General features: G+C 37.7%; 1 protein-coding gene across 8 annotated transcripts in view; it reads left to right on the forward strand.

Annotated features, from left to right (window-relative positions):
* Positions 1-292: 292 nt before the first annotated feature.
* CNKSR2 (connector enhancer of kinase suppressor of Ras 2) overlaps positions 293-16,772 on the forward strand; it is a 286,232-nt gene continuing 269,752 nt past the window's right edge. For all 8 annotated transcript variants that reach the window (XM_005593153.5, XM_005593154.5, XM_045383816.3 and 5 more), the window contains exon 1: positions 293-813. In XM_005593153.5, the coding sequence (XP_005593210.2) occupies positions 750-813 (64 nt within the window). In that variant the 5' untranslated portion in view covers positions 293-749. The remainder of the gene's footprint in view (positions 814-16,772) is intronic.

Raw genomic sequence — 16,772 nt, forward strand, 5'->3', positions numbered from 1 at the left:
TGGCTCTGTCTCGCGCCGCCACCGCCTCCGCTGCCGCGCACGCGCACCTCGCGCGCCTCTGTTCCCGGACGGCCCCAAAGCGGGAACGCCAGGCTGCGAGCTGCTGGCACCTGTCTGCCTGCCAGACAGACCCTGGGCTTCGGCCTCGTGCTGGCACGCGCACGCGCCTCGCGCGCCTGCCGTCGGCCCTGGGGGCGGGACCGCGCGGCAGCGAGCGGGCGGGGGGCTCGTGGCGCGCGCGCCCCGCACCCGAGGGCTGCGGAGAGATATTTTGGGTGGCAGGAGGCCCCTCGTCATTTCCGCCGGGCAGCTAGTCGTGCTGGGGGCTTCACTCCCGCGCGTGAGGCGAGCGGGCAAGTTGGCTGAGGGCGTGCGGCAGAGGCTGCTTCCCTCGGTGACGCGACCCCCTCAGCAGCTCAAGCCATGAACTGAAGCTCCCTAGGGACGGAGACCCGAGCGGAGCGGCGGAGGCAGCAGCAGCAGCAGCAGCCGCCGCCGCCTTAGCGGGAACTGAGCAGACCCGGCGCGGAGCCACGACTCCTGCACGTTTCCCTCCCCGTCGCCGTTCCTGCCAGCGGTTGGCTAAGAGACATCACAGCCGCGAGACCCGACACACAAAAGCCGCTTTCAACGCGCCGCCCGCCCAGAGAGGCTGCGGTCAGCAAGGGACCCCACCTGAGAGCGGTTCGGACTGCTGAGTTCGTTTTGTGTCTGAGCTCCGCGCTCTGCACGGAACCGACCCCGTACCCATGGCTCTGATAATGGAGCCCGTGAGCAAATGGTCTCCGAGTCAAGTAGTGGACTGGATGAAAGGTAATGCCCGCTGCGGGGAGGGTGAGGCGGCACTGGGGCGCGGGGCACCAGTGCGAGGTTAGGAGGGGGCGCCCGTCGCGCCAGAGCCCGCCACCGCGGCTTCCACTGGCGTACGTCGTACGCGTCGGGGCGGGGGTCCTCCAGGACTGGCAGGGGCCTGGGGTCCCCGGTCTCCTTTTGTCTCCAGCTAGAGGGGCGCGGAGCGGCCAGAGAGCTAGAGGGCAGCGGGCGCCACCCGGTTGGAGGCAGGAAGTCAGGAGGCGGAATACCGGCACATCTTGCGTACTCCCCGCTCCCCTTACTGCCCCTGGGCCAGGAGGACGTGGCGACCCTTATCTCCTAGCTCAGGGTGGACTCCCCCAGGACCTGCTCCCCTGGTCGCCTTCCCTGGCCCCTTTGTTCCTGGGAAAGCTGACGCCCCCTCGGCGGCCGCCCTTGCCAGCCGCCTTCCCCAGCGCCAACTCTCCCAAGCAACTTTTAGCCCGCATAATGGGGTCAGGACTCGGCCGCCCCCATTTGGAGCCTGGCATCCCCCCACACCCAGGTTTGGCTGAGGATGCCCAGGGCGGGGGTACGTGCTACTTTGGGGGTGAGGACATCATGCTTCCCCTGGGACAGCATCCTTGCTGGTATCTGTGGGCTGCCTCCAGCGCATCCCCTCACATCCTTTCCCTTCCCTGTTTTCTCCCTTTCAAGCCAGTCGAGGTTTTGGACCTCACGGCTTTTTATTAAGGGCTCAACGCCAGGTGTAAGGTGATGCGCATTCAGGTACCTTCACATTTCTTCCATCTTGAAGGTTCCCCCCTTTTTGCCCCTGGCGATTGATAATAACCACAGTTATAGACAATCGCCCTCCTAATCGCAAACGTGAGCTTTTTCTCTAATCCCTGGGCTTTCCTGTCTCACTACCTCCCTCTGTTGTCTGAGTTAAGGGGCTTGTAGAGGACTCCCCCACCCACCAACCCCTTGGATTCCCAGGCCCAACTCTTCCCTAAGATTTTGGGAATTGAAGAGGGGATAGATGGGATGGAATGGAATAAAGAATCCGTGGCCACACTTGGGAAATGTTAGCGTTTTGCTCGAGGTCATACCTGAGCAAACTCTAGGTAGATCAGTCAGGGACCAAAGGCTTATTATCGCTGAAAATGCCCGTTCCTACGATGAAGGAGCCCCTTCTTGGGCTTACTTAACAGTCAGACTTTCTAAGCTCCAGATAATTTAGAATGAGAGGTGAGGTGATTGGAAGGGATTGAGAGTGACAGGGAGAAACTGAATTTTTTTGCTCATTCTTTTCCCCAGCCTTTTTGGCCGCTTGCTTATTCTTGTGGATTTTTCTTTATTTTGCTTTCATTTTATTCCCTTACTTGCCCCTTTATTCCTCATTTACTTTGCTTTTCTTTTCTAATATGTGGAAACTGTTTTGTAACTGCTAAGCACAGTACAAATGTGAGTGAATTGAATTAAACCCAATACATTATTTATCGACTGCCCCCCTGTGTGCAGTGCATTGTGCTAAGGTGCCATGGGGGATATAAAGATGACTAAGACAAAGTCCTGCAGTGGCTCATCTTTGCTGCTGCTTTTTCTCTTTATATATTTGCTATTGAAATTCCAGTATCTTAGATTCCCACCAATTCTCCTCACTCTCCACCTTCTTCTCTGTTTCTCAGTGATGGAAGAAAGAGCCAGAGTATATGCAGGAAGTAACAATGCTTAAAACCCCTTTCTTTGAATTTTTCTAAAAGGTTACTGTAGTTTGAGTCTGTTGCTGAAATATGAAAAGACAAGCTATCTTGGCTCCATGGGAGTCTGATTACCTTCATAGACTACCTTTTGCAAATTCCCATGATGCCTGTAGTGAGTGCTGCATACTCAGTCTCCACCTCCCACCCTCCCAGTTACATTCTTGCAGTTTCCCCTCTCTCCATAGTTTAGGTCCACTGAAGCAAGTAGAATATATGATGCAAATATTCTGACACACATTATTAGTTGTTCAGTACACCAGTCCTTTAAAAATCTTTCCAGCCTAAAATGTGGCTTCTTTGAAGTTAGGTTAACATTGTTAGCTGTGATTTGAATTTTTTTTTAATACATAAGTCGAATACCTTGTTTCATACCTGTTGGTGACGCATTTTAGAGCTATTTGAAAAGATGAATTGGGTAGCCAGGATAGAGTTTGTGTATCGTATACACATATGACTGGAAGAGAATGAATGATATTTCAAATCCCAAACTACTTCCTGCTGAAATTTCCTTAATATTCATATGTATTTGATTTGAGATATTATCAGAAAATGAGATTTAAAAAAATAGTTGCATGAAACAAACAACATTTCCTCAACTTGTAACTTACACTGTTACCTTAATTTTTCTCTCTTTGCCCTTTTCCCCAAATAAAGTTTAACAAAGGACATTTTAAAAATATTTTTCATCCTGCAGTAATGCAGTAATATTTAAAAGTCACCTGCTAATTTAGGCTGTAGCTTTGAGAGGCTAAACCTCATTTAGTGTTGTGTAATATGTAGTGTTGTAAAGGCAGTACCAAAGAATGAACGAGAGTCTTGAACAACTGCAACACTGTGGGAGTTCTTCAGAGGATGCTCCTAATGAGACAGTTTCATCATCCTTAACATTGAAAACATATAGTATATGCTTTCTGCTGGTCACAATCATAAATAGTTATAACTCTGTTTAAGTAAGGTGCATTCTTTATGTACTTTCTAGGATATTTTTCTCTTCACTAAACAGAAAAAGAATCATTAAGTGTATAAGAATAGGAGTGGCCATATATTTATGATTCTAGACAATTTGTAGAAGTGGTATAGAAACTCAGTCCCAGAGAGGGAAATGAACAGGGAAAAAAAGCTGACAAGATTATTAAGCTTTAGTGGCATATATTAAAGATTATTTATGAGGGACGATTTATACATTGCAATTTTGGTGCAATGTGTAAATGGATTCATTTAGATTGATTTTTATTAAAATATTTGAGGGAGATGGAAATATAAAATTTATATATTGTTAGTAGTAAAAATATAAGGAAATCCTTGTATTCTTTTGCTCACCAACTTCATTATTTGTAAAATCAAATACCAAATTTTCTACTGACAGTAAAAATTGAATATAACACAGTGTCAATGTTATTTCCAGTAAATACATGAACTCCTTGTGAGTCAGTGAAATAAGTAGCTATATCACAAATTATCCTGATAGTACTTCTGGCTATTTGGAGATATCTTCTAGACCTTCAAATTAATTTTTAAAATTAATCTTATAAAAATGTTTTTGGAGAAAACCAAATACTCATAAATTAGCATTTGAAACTAACCTTCAGTTGGAAATTGCATCCAATCCTCTTGTAGTTTTTATATTTTAAAACATAAACTCCTTTCAAGGTAAATAAAGACAAATGAGTTATTGGAAAAAACCATAGGCAGAAAAGTAGGCCAGTAATTGTTCTAATTTTTCCTCCGTCTATTATTCAAAAATAAGTCATTTCTCAGCTCCTATCTGTCCCCTTGCAGGGCCTGGAAATAATCTGCAGTTGTTTGAGTCTGCAGACCTTCTCTACTTTTTTGCCCACTGAAATATAACAAAAAACCCTGAATGCTTTAGGGCCCCTGTTATTAACTTTATTATTAATTTTCCTAGTCCATGTCACACCCAGTCATTCCAATTTTTTTCTTACATCTTTTCCAACTCTGAGACTCATTCAAAATATCCACATGACTAAGACAGTTATTTTTCTAGGACTCAGCTCCCTACATTACATTCTTCCAGTAATCTTTAATCTCTCTGGGTCAGATAAAATGATTATGATTTTTCAGAGTTAACCAATAGGCCCCATTTTGCTGGTCTTTAAACATCTCTGTGATTTAGCTCCAACCAATTTTGTATTATTATGATTCCTAAAATAATTAAATTTTTAAGATAGCCTTTTCTCAACCCATTCCACAATCAACTGCTCTACCCTTTCCTGTTTACTATAAATCATTTCTTCAAGAGGCATTCTCTGACTTCTAATTTCTGTCGTGATGACTCAGCCGTCTTGAGGATAGAAAATAAAATACATTCTTTTAGGTATAAAAAGCAAAACCAATGTTTTGTATACAATCCTATAGTAGAGGAAAATGTAGTGATTATATAAAGTCTAGTCAGTATAAAAGTTTAATGCTGTAAAGGAGAATGTATTTGATAAGGCAGAGATGTTTTGACAGGTACAATGCTCTTTAGTAATTCTTTTTGCCCATCATAGGACCCAGAGCTGAGGTTGAAATTTGTCTTTATTAAATAAAGAAAATGTCAGAATTTTGAGTTCAACTGTCTTGAGAGAGAGATTGGAAATAATTTTCTGGCAGGAACTACAAATAAGCTTAAGTGATCAAATTGTTTGTATCACTTCCTTTTGAAAAATTAGGGTGTTTTTTTCAATTGAAAGGTGACTAAATTGGCACCAACAATCATCTACTTTGGATTTGACTTTCTTGGGGAACAGGAATTCTTGTCATTTTATGTAAAGAAGGAATGTATCTTTTCCATACGTAGAATTTCATTCAGAAGACATGTTATTTTTCTTATAGTGTTATTAACATTTGCTCCTTAATGTAACACTCATGATTTAGTGCAGATTAGGAACAAGGAGTATATTTATGTAGATATATTTGCTCCATAGATATTATTTTCTCAGTGCTTCTGCATGGAAGGTACTTTAATGGATTGTTTTAAATTATTCTCTGCTTTGGGGAAATTAGCCTCTGTAAGGCATGGTAGTGACATTGACAAACTTAGGCAAAGACAGAGAAAGGTACCAACTAGCACACGTAGTAATTTTTTTAAAAGCTGTATATGAGCACCATTGGAAAGAGAAGATGATAATTTTATTGAATCAGAAAGGGGTCTGTGAGGAGGGTGGGGTTCTAGCAACTATTTAAGCTACTTATTTACTTAAGGCATAATCTAAGAGGGATGTATACTAAATGTAGCAGCACAGCAAGAAACTCTAGAGTTGAGATGGGGTTATTAAGTAAAGGGGGGTCGTATATAGGTTTGTCTGGATGAAGGAGAGAGGTGGGCAGTAGAGGGAAAGTGAGGGAGGAGCATGAGTAGGTGGCACAAAAGTACAAGAACAAATCTGCATTTCACAAAGACCATAAAACTCTCATCATGTCCTGAGTTTAAATAAATGCCACATTATAAAACTTCAGCTGCCAAAAATAAGCCCACAAAGAATGTGTATTGAATTGGTACAGCTGTTTCAAATCTGTTTCTCAGGAATGATTTGAAAATAATGTTAAATTATTTTGAAGATTAATTAAATCATTAACATTATGTTGTTAGATATTTCTAATTTTACTGAACCAAGTTCTTATACGAAGAATGGAAATAGACTTTTAAGTATTAATACTGTTCCTAAAGCAATGATAAATTATCATTTTTATTTATAACAAAGCAACCCTAGATTAGGGCTCAATTTATTCTTTGTTTGTTTGTTTTTGTTTGTTTTTGTTTTTGTTTTGAGATAGAGTCTCACTCTGTTGCCCAGGCTGGAGTGCGGTGGCGCAATCTCAGCTCACTGCAACCTCCACCTCCTGGGTTCGAGTGATTCTCATGCCTCAACCTCTCGAGTAGCTGGGATTACAGGCACCCACCACCACCCCTGGCCAATTTTTGTATTTTTTTTAGTAGAGATGGGGTTTCACCATGTTGGCCAAGCTGGTCTTGAACTCCTGACCTCAAGTGATCCACCTGCCTCGGCCGCCTAAAGTGTTGGGATTACAGGCATGAGCCACCGCACCCGACCTCAATTTGTTCTTAATGACGTTTAGGTTTCTATGTGTCTTCCCTGCAATACCTCACACATAGGGTTATTGTGAAGAATAAAGTTATTAGCTTCTAAAAATAGTACTAAAAGAATGGATCATCTGTACTAGTTTTCAAAAAGGGCGGGGGAAGGGAGTATAAAGTAATTTGAAAAAAATGGAGTCTAAAAGTTTTAATTGTTTATGGCTTTTTATTGTTTAGTGTCTGATTAAAAGCAACAAGTATAGTCTTCAACGTGGAATCATTGTGTTGAATTACATTCAGTGAGTGAATTCACAGTTTTCATGAATAGCATAGGCCTGTGTTCCACAAAATGGTATATTTTTGTGGTTGTGGAAGCCAAATGATCAAAAGAAGCCAAAGAGGTGTTTTGTGTGTGTGTGTGTGTGTGTGTTTTGCTAAGCTTTTTTATATTAAAACAAACATGGATATTATATTCATGATGTAGAAATCAAAATTGGCATTATTTCAAAGATGAGACCAGAGACTTAACAGGAATTTTAGGCTTGCAGCTGGCTGTTTAAAGCTCTATTCTCCAGACCTCCCAGGGTTGAATACACTCTTTTGAGCAATTACAGATGCATCAGTGGAAAAGTTGGAGAAGTGGTGGTTGAGTTTAAAAAAGGTAAAATTAATGGACTCTGTTTCCCTTTTTTTCCTTTTGCTACAAGGCACAAAATATGACCATTTTCAGTCGAGGTCATGATAATTGTAGCATCTTAATTTTGTTTATTTGTTTGATCCATACACCTCCAGTCAGGATGAATTCCTTGAAAATGAATCGCATCTGATCTCATTCTCTCACTTCTTACCCTTATCAGTTTAAAACAGTTTAATTACTTCTCATTGTTTTTAGGATAAAGGTCAAAGTCCTTAACATGGCCTATAAGACCCTTGAAGGTTTGGTTATTGCCTATGAGGTAAGTGTCATGCACAGCACCAAGTATACAGGCTGCCTCACCGTCCTTCCTTTTTGCCTACCACTGGGCATTTGCACTTAATATGTTCCCTCATTCTCTTCACCTAGTTAAGTCCTACTCACCCTTCAGGTCTTATGCTTTTTCTCATCCACCTTAGGAAAGCCTTTCCAGATTTGTTAAATCACATCAAATCCTCAGTTATATGCTGTCCTAGTACCATGTATATCTCCTGTGTCCCATTCACCAGTTTTATTTTTATATTAATTTGGATGGTTATTTGATTGATCTCCAGCTCCCCCACTAGATGAGTGCAAGGACCCCGTCTGTTTCTTGTACCAGTGTGTAAAAAAGTATCTGGTATAAAATAGGCACTTAGAAAATATTTGTTGAGGGAAGGAATAAATTAATGTATTCACAGATTACTGGTCTGTCAGCAAATCTGCTTTCCTAAATGACAATGCACGTAAAGTCCCTTATAATGCTCTAATGGATACTTCAGTGCCAACCTACATATTGTGTGCCAGGATACAGTAGAAGTAGGGTTGCTTTATCCATTTCTCATAGTTGTGGTGCTCTAGCCAATTCAAAGATACGAATCATGGTTTAAACTCATTTTGTTATAAAATATTAATAATTTCAGTAAATTAATAACACTTGTATTTATGCCATAAATATTATAGATAGTATAAATATTATTTACTAACATCACTTAGTAAGACAACATGATAAGCAAATACTTATTAAAACATTAAAACACACTCCTCCTAAGCATTTATTTCCCTTCATTCAAATTTTCTAATTGTTTCTTCATTTGGGTATTTTTTAAAGAACTCTATATATTTTAGAATGCATGATAGAGTGAAATTGATCAAATGTCTTAGTTTTGTCCTCTTATAAAAATAAAAACAAAAAGCTCATATACAAAATTAAAATGCATTATTCTGTTAAGATATCCTTTATTTGTTAATTGGGACGATAAAATAGAAAAACAACCCTTGAGCTTAATGAAACCATTATCTTATTTATTATATTTAGTGTTCAATTTGCATTTTTATTAATAGGAATACAATTAAGGTATTTAAAGGTGCATCTTAAAGTAGCATTTTCTTGTGTAATTTTTCATCCTTCCCTCTGATTTTGAAAAAAATAAAACTTTAAAAACTAGATGTAAGTTTATCGTTACTAACTTTTGAAGGGCACTTTTTAAGAACAGATGTACAGAATTATTGCAAGACATAGTTTGCTAAATACAGGTGCCTCAAGTGGATTTTCTATGAATTACATGCTGCTAGGTAATCACTAGTAGGCAAATTACTGAAATTTTTCTAATAAAGCCTGCCTCCTCCCAATTTAGAATCATTAAAATACAAATCAGAATAAGTGAAATTGTGAAGATCTTAATAGGCATGCCAGTTTGTTAACTCTTTATAAAACACCATCAGGCTTAAATGCCCTAGCTAGTACTGCAAAACAATGGATTGCAATTGTGCCCTGATTTGACTTACAAACAACTATTCTACAAGATAGAATTTTTAAACTTGAAAGGTGTATTTAATTTATGGTTTGATTTTAATTTAAATTACAATCATTAATTCTAATGGAAGTTTTCATTATCTTACTCTTGCAATTTCAGGAAAAAAGAGTTTGTTGCTATTTGCATAAATGCACTGAATTTTAAATTTTGCTAAAGTGCAGTAATAACTGTTTTAGCTTTCTTTGTTCATCTGTTGACTATTTTACCACAACATAAAATTGTTTGAAAAACCAATATTTATTTAATAAACCAAAAGTTGCACTGACACCAATATAGGATGGTTTGCCATGATAAAAATATTGTTACATAACTAATATCAAGTGTAGCATGCATGACTGTTATATGTTTACTTGACATTAATGTTCTTAGAAATTAGATAGGTTGGATAGTCTTTAGATACAGTGGTAGATAAGAAGAAACCTCATTAAATTAGTTGCCTTTTAAGATTTTGCCCAATATCTTTTTTTTTTTTTTTTTTTGGTGTTTGTTTGAACTTTTTATTTTGTTTCAAATACATCTGCTATTTTTAAAACAGGCTTGCAACATGTTTTCTTAAGTAATAACTGGAACAAATCAATGGAAGCTTGGCTTAGATCCTGGATTTTCCTTTTATCAATGTATTTACCAAAGATGATAAAAGAATCTATTTTCTAGTAAGTCGTTAGTTGTACTTAACAATGTAATTTATTAGTAAAAACCTTTAAAATTCTGGCATTAAATAATACTGCTGAATGATTAATGTTAATACTAGCTGAATTTTTGTTTTAATTTTGATGTGTTTTTTATATGTATATAGGAGTTTATTTGGTATATTTTTTCAGAAAATTGATATTTTAATGTTGTGAAAATCATTTATATTTTGGTTTTCAAAACAGGCCTTGAGATATTAAATACATATAACAGAGAAAGTGTAGAGATTTTGCTCATGGTGCTCAAAACAGACATATAGTAGTCCAGTTGCTAGTTTTCCTTCTGGCCTGCTGGAACCTACATAGAAACCAAGTTTGATGTGGTATAGAGCTAGCATGATATGGCAGGGCTAGATGTTCTTTCCCCAGTTCCCATTATATTGGTGTCAGGATGAGCTTTGTGGCAGTCTCTGTTGGCACCAATGTTACATTAAATCAAAGGAACAAAGCTTCTTTATCCAGAAGCCTGCTCTGTTGCCTTCTAGCAGTCAGACCAGAGACTTTCAGTTTGATGTTGAATTGACACACACAGAGTAGTTTGTTCTGTGAAGTATTTGGGTTAGATGATTTTTCTTTCCAGTGGCCCTAGACATAATGTTTTGAGTTTACTTATGGTAAAAACCTGTTAATTCAGATTCTTTTTATTTGGGATTTGTGATAATTTCACTGTGCTCCTATTGAAGATTCTGTTAATATGTGAAGGAAAAGTTTGCTGATCAATCTAATAATGCAAACAAGATTGGAAAGAAATTGTTTGACCTGGGAGAGTACAATGTTTTTGTATTATACTTTGCCAGGAGCCACTTACATACTGGAAATATGCTAGTTAGAAAGGAGTTGTATTTTTACTTAGAATTTCTGTATACTTAGAATTATCACTTTTTGTTTTTTGGAGTATTTTGCAAACGTTATTTAATATAGCTTGGTTCTTCTCATTCACCCAAATTAGAAAGGTCATGTACTTCACATTATATTATTACGAATAATCTTTAAAAGTGAGATAAGGGAGAGTTATTAACACCTTTTTATAGGTAAAGTACAGAGAAGTTAAGCAGCTCAACAGAGATTGTACAGCTGTTCAGTGAAATTAGGTTTGACGTCAACTTCTCCCCTACTGGATTGGATTTACAATTTAGTGGGTAAAGGACACAGTTCAGATATGTACACAATGATTTTCAGAATTGACCTTTTAAAAATTTTTCTGAATTTTCTACCCTTTAAAAGTTGGCATAGTATGTAATATAGTACAGGTAAGAGCACTTTGGAATCAAGATACCTGGGTTTGTGTCCTGACTTTATCACTTCTTTGCTTGTGTGATCTTAGGAAGAGTTTAAGTAATTTTCCCAAGTTTTCTCCTTTTTATAAAATGGGGATGCTGGTATTACCTACAATTACCAATCTAAAAGGTGTTTCTACATTTTACCACATTTTTCTGTTGTGGTATACTTAAAACGATGCCTTGTATATAGTAAGCAAATATAAATGTCAACTTTTTTAAAGGAAGAGATTATATTCTGTTGGCAATATTCAGAGGCAGAACTAATAATAGATTATATTTATTAAGTGCTTCCTACATACTGTGTCCTGTGCTAGGTGCTTTCCCTACATTACATTTAATGCCTATCTTAGCCCTGAAAGGTTGGACTTAATCCCTATTTTACACATGAAGGAACTTTGGCCTAGAGAAATTTTTACTTAGAAATGTTGAATGACTTGTCCTATATACCTGTATATTTATTAAGCAGGTGTTTCTTTTAAGTATTGATTTCTGATTGGTTCAGAAATACCTAATATTTCCACCTTGCTTTTCTAGCAGAGGTAGATGTGACATGAGAGGAATCCTGGAAATACTTTTCAAAGATGTTATGTCCTCTCCATCAAACCTACCTTTTCTAGTATCTGGTAAGGTGGGCTATAGTTTTTGTGTCCTTTGGGCTTCTAGTGAGGTGTGTGTACGTGTGTGTATGCACGATGAGTTGTTTCTACTGCTCAGGATAGGGCTTTCATTAGTGACAAAGATGCCACATATTACTGTAGTCTTGGTGACAGCTTTTCTATTTTGAAGTGACCCCTAGAGTTTGATGCTCCCCTCTGCTGAGTCTGGACCTAGGCAAAATTAAAAAAAAAGCCTACTCTGAGCACTACTGCCAAGAACCCAGTGCTGAGATGTTTTGTTCTCAAAGGATTGCTAATAAAAGTATGTGGTACCTGATAATAGACATTCATAAGTATGTCACATTTTACCAAAAATAATGATAATTTGTTCAGATTTACTCAGAAGTGGTTAGCCTTGCTACCTGCATTTCATTAGTGTTTCTTTGAACAGCAGACATTTTTTGGTGTGTTCCTGTAGATCTGAAACCCTTATATACCTACAAAATGTCAGTTCATCTCCTCAAATTGTTTTGTTTGGAAACATTTATAATAGACCAAATTGTGATATGATAGGAAAGCTAAGTGAATCACCAAAGCAATTTAAATGCTAGAGGAAATTTAATCATAATTAGTTAAAAAAAACTATTGTGAAATAAATGCAAAATATGGAGTGGTCAAGTTGAATTAGATATTTGACCAATGGAGTGCTTGTAAAATGGTAATGAAAGGCACAATTCCACATACATTATATTTTAAAGTGATACACATAACTTTCCATATGTTTTAAAAATATATATTCTAGTATATATGTGGGAACTTAAAGTAGGATTTGTTCAAAGTTATGCAAAGATATTTTCTGTTTCTCCTTGCTTTCTTTTAATAGAAAGAGTTAAGGTGAGTTTGCTTTAGACTGGAAGTGTTAAAATAAGTGAAAGTAACTTAAATTGTTCTTTACTTGTGGAGAGAATGGTTTGAAGTTTCTCACTTTTTATAAAAGCTATTACAATACCCAGGACAATAGAACCTTAAAAAAAAATTGTGAACTGTGGTAAATTACCAACTAGTTTGAAGTTACCTTAGTCTTGTCTCTCTGACTATATAAAGCACCTTTTTCTCCTAAATTGCTTATTATCCTTTAAAATTCATATAAATTAGAATTAATTTTATTTGGGGATGTTTTTGAAATTTCATCACTTTCTTTGAAATAAGTGTTGACATCTTGTTTTAAAAAACAATCTGGTTTAAATATGGTAATACTGTGAATCTCCATCTACATTAATTTTAAGATGTATCTGATTTAATGTTTAAAGGCAGTGGTTTCTTATATTTTAGCTTTTCAAATGAAGCTGCTTGTTCTTAAACATATGCATACTGGAAAATAATGCATGCACATAGAAAATAAATACAGCAGTGGGCTGGGTACAGTGTCTCATGCCTGTAATTCTAGCACTTTGGGAGGTTGAGATGGGCAAATCACTTGAGCTCAGGAGGTCGAGATCAGCCTGGGCAGCATGATGAAACCCTGTCTCTACAGAAAATACAAAAATTAGCCAGGCATGGTGGGGCATGCCTGTAGTCCCAGCTACTCAGGTGGCAGAGGTGGGAGGATCACCAGAACCAGGAAGGTCGAGGCTGCAGTGGGCTGTGATTGTGCCACTATACTCCAACCTGGGTGATGGAATGAGACCTTGTCTCAAAAAAAAAATAAATAAATAAAAAAGAAAGAAAGAAAAGAAAAGAAATACAGCAGAATAATAGCTGAGGAACCATAACACTATTATCACACCACTGTCCATTCATTCCTTAATATCAATATCTATTTGTGTAAATTTCTAGTTTCATAAATGTCAGACACTTCATTTTTTTTCTTCAATCATAATCCAAATCAGGTGCACACATTGGATTCTAGCTTATTCTTTTTTCCTATGTCAATCTTTTTGGATGTTTTACATAACAGATGTTATGTAATATCTCCTGAAATAAAATGCACAGATAATATAACTTACCTACTCACATAATTTTTAAAAACTCACTAAAATGTCCTTATTGTAATAAAAAGAGAAATACATAATAAAATAATATGGGTTTCTGTATGTACATACCCAGGATGACTATACAAGAGGAAAATAATTGATATTTTTCTCTACTTTTAATGAACATATCTGGATTTAAAAGAAGCATTAAGATCAGAAGTTGTTCCATGGAATGTATACAAGAAAATGGAAGAACAGGTGAATGAATAGACAGTGAAGTAAAAACAAATAATAGGAGAAGTGTTAATGGACCAGACTCATTTGATAAGCCATTCTAGTAATTCCCGTTGACCATTTGAAAGTTATAAGTGAAGGAAACAGCTTTTTGGAGAATATTATATTCTAGGGCTAGGGTAGGGAATATGCGAGAAGAGCCTGGAGCATCCTGTAGTGCCATAAAGTAAAGAAGTGTTCAAAAAACACAATGATGAGGGCATGTAAAATACTCAAAAGCCAATCCGAAAGAGCTTCCAAAAGCTAAAGCTGGAACAATTTGAACAATAAAGTATTATAGTATTGGGTTATAACCCAACATATAAAATAAATATATTCATGGGTCCATTCTGATATAAATAAATGTCTGGATAAGTAAAGAAATGGAGGAGAAAAGACAAATCTTTCATGTAGAGAATTACAGATCATTTGTATACATACTCCCTAACTCCCACCACAAAGAGGTGGTACTTAAATCCCCACTCCTTGATTGTGGGTTGCACTTAGTGGCTTGTTTCCAGAGAGTAGAGTGTGAAAAAGGGGAAACATATAACTTTATAGTGGAGAACCCTGGCAGTTGCTACCTTGGCCAAGTGATCAAGGTTAACATCGTCAGTGATAAGTCATGTTGATAGCATGTACCCGTGATATGATGTGATGTGTTGTGATGTGATTGATATGATATTATGAGAATGGTTCTTTATCTCTATGGTCTTTCCTTACTCCCCACAAACCCATAACCCCATTCTAACCATGAGAAAAACATTAGAAAAGCCCACATTTAAGGACGTTTTTCAGAATACCCAACCAAAACTCCACAAAACTGTCAAGGTCACCAATAACAAAGAAAATGTGAGAAACTCAAAAACCAGAAAAGGCTAAGGAGACATGATATATTTATATTATGGAGGAGATATAGTTATAAGGAGACATAGTTATATTATGGCATTCTAGATAGGACCTTGGAATGAAAAAGTACATTAGGAAAAAACTAATGAAATACAAATAAAGTGTGGAGTTTAGCTTATTAGCAATATAATAAGGTTGGTTCCTTAGTTGTAGTGAATGTACCATAGTAATGTGAGATGTTAATAATAAGAATATAGGTGAAGAGTATACAGGAACTCTTTATACTATTTTTTGCAACTTTTCTGTAGATGTAAAACTATTCTGAAATTTTTAAAAAGTTGTTCAAATAAAAAAATTACAGTATTTTTCAAATTTGGTAATACCAAAAGATAAGCTATGTGTCATATATGTATAATTTTGTTTTGCCTCTCTAGAAGTATTAATAATAAAGTCTTTCAAATAAAAAAGGGCACTTGAGATATAGAGTAGTTCTTCACTATGTGGGATTGTTCCATCCATGGATCTAGCAATCATTCAGTAACCTAATCATTGTGATAATCCAGTACTACTCATAATTCTCAAAATGCTCCCAGGAAACAATATTGGCCCTGGCCTGGCGTCACGAACCCTGGCCTTACCACTTCTCTTTTTTGTAAACCTTGTACTTTTCCATGCGTGAACATTTTTTAAATTTTATGGATACATATTGTTGTGATTTGAAAAATAATTTTATTGAATGAATGTTATACTTTGTTTTCATTCTACTAAATTTGCTCTTTTATTTGATTAGCATTTTTTACCTTTTGCTAATCAGGAAATATGTTTAAGAAAAGGAAACTAAATGTACATGGATAGGATGGAGACCACCAAAAGTTAGCTCTATCGTCTCATTTTACCTTAATGCTAAACAATTTGCAGTTAAATTCTCAGACAGAAGTGTGTGCTATTCTAAACATTGTTAACAAAGCTTAACTCCCAGTGTTCCTTCTAATTGTAGTTTCTGTTTCCTGCAGGCAATTTGTGTGGGAATGTTAAGCAAGGCATGATAATTTTTAAGTAAATAAATCTTGTGGTTTATAATTGATAATCAGCTGTATATATAAATGTGTGTATAAATATGCACACACATTTACTTAGGGCAGATGTTTACTTACCTAGGGCAGTATATTAGTCTGTTCTTGCATTACTGGCATACAAACCTACCTGAGACTGGGTACTTTATAATGAAAAGAGGTTTCATTGGCTCACGGTTCCACAGGCTGTACAGGAAACATGGCTGGGGAAGCCTCAGAAAACTTTCAATCATGCCGGAAGGTGAAGGGGAAGCAGGCACATCTTACATGGCTAGAGAAGGAGGAAGAGAGCAAAGGGAAAGGTGCCACACATTTTAAAACAACCAGGTCTCGTGAGCACTCACTATCACGAGAACAGCAAGGGAGAAATCCACACTCGTGAACCAATCACCTCCCACCAGGGCCCTCCTCCAACATTGGGGGTTACAATTTGATATGAGTTTTGGGTGGGGCCACAAATCCAAACCATATCATTCTGCCCCGGCCTTTCCCAAATCTCATGTCCTTCTCACATTGCAAAATATAATCATCCCTTCTCAACAGTCTCCCAAGTCTTAACTTATTTCAGCATTAACTTAAAAGTCTACAGTCCAAAGTCTCATCTGAGACAAGGCAAGTTTCTTCCGTCTATGACACTGTAAAATCAAAACCAAGTTAGGTACCTCCAAGATACAATGGGGTTACAGACATTGGGTCAACACATGCATTCCAAAAGGGAGAAATCAGCCAAAAGAAAGGGGCTACAGGACCATGCAAGTCTGAAACCCAGCAGGGCAGTCATTAAATCTTAAAGCTCTAAAATTACCTCCCTTGACTCTATGTCTCACATCCAGGCCACACTGATGCAAGGGGTGGGTTCCCAAGGCCATGGACAGTTCTGGCCCTGTGTCTATGAAAGGTACAAGCCCCTTAGCTGCTTTCCCAGACTGGCACTGAGTGCCTACGTCTTTTC

Source organism: Macaca fascicularis, chromosome X (assembly GCF_037993035.2).
Source record: "Macaca fascicularis isolate 582-1 chromosome X, T2T-MFA8v1.1".
Lineage (NCBI taxonomy): Eukaryota > Metazoa > Chordata > Mammalia > Primates > Cercopithecidae > Macaca > Macaca fascicularis.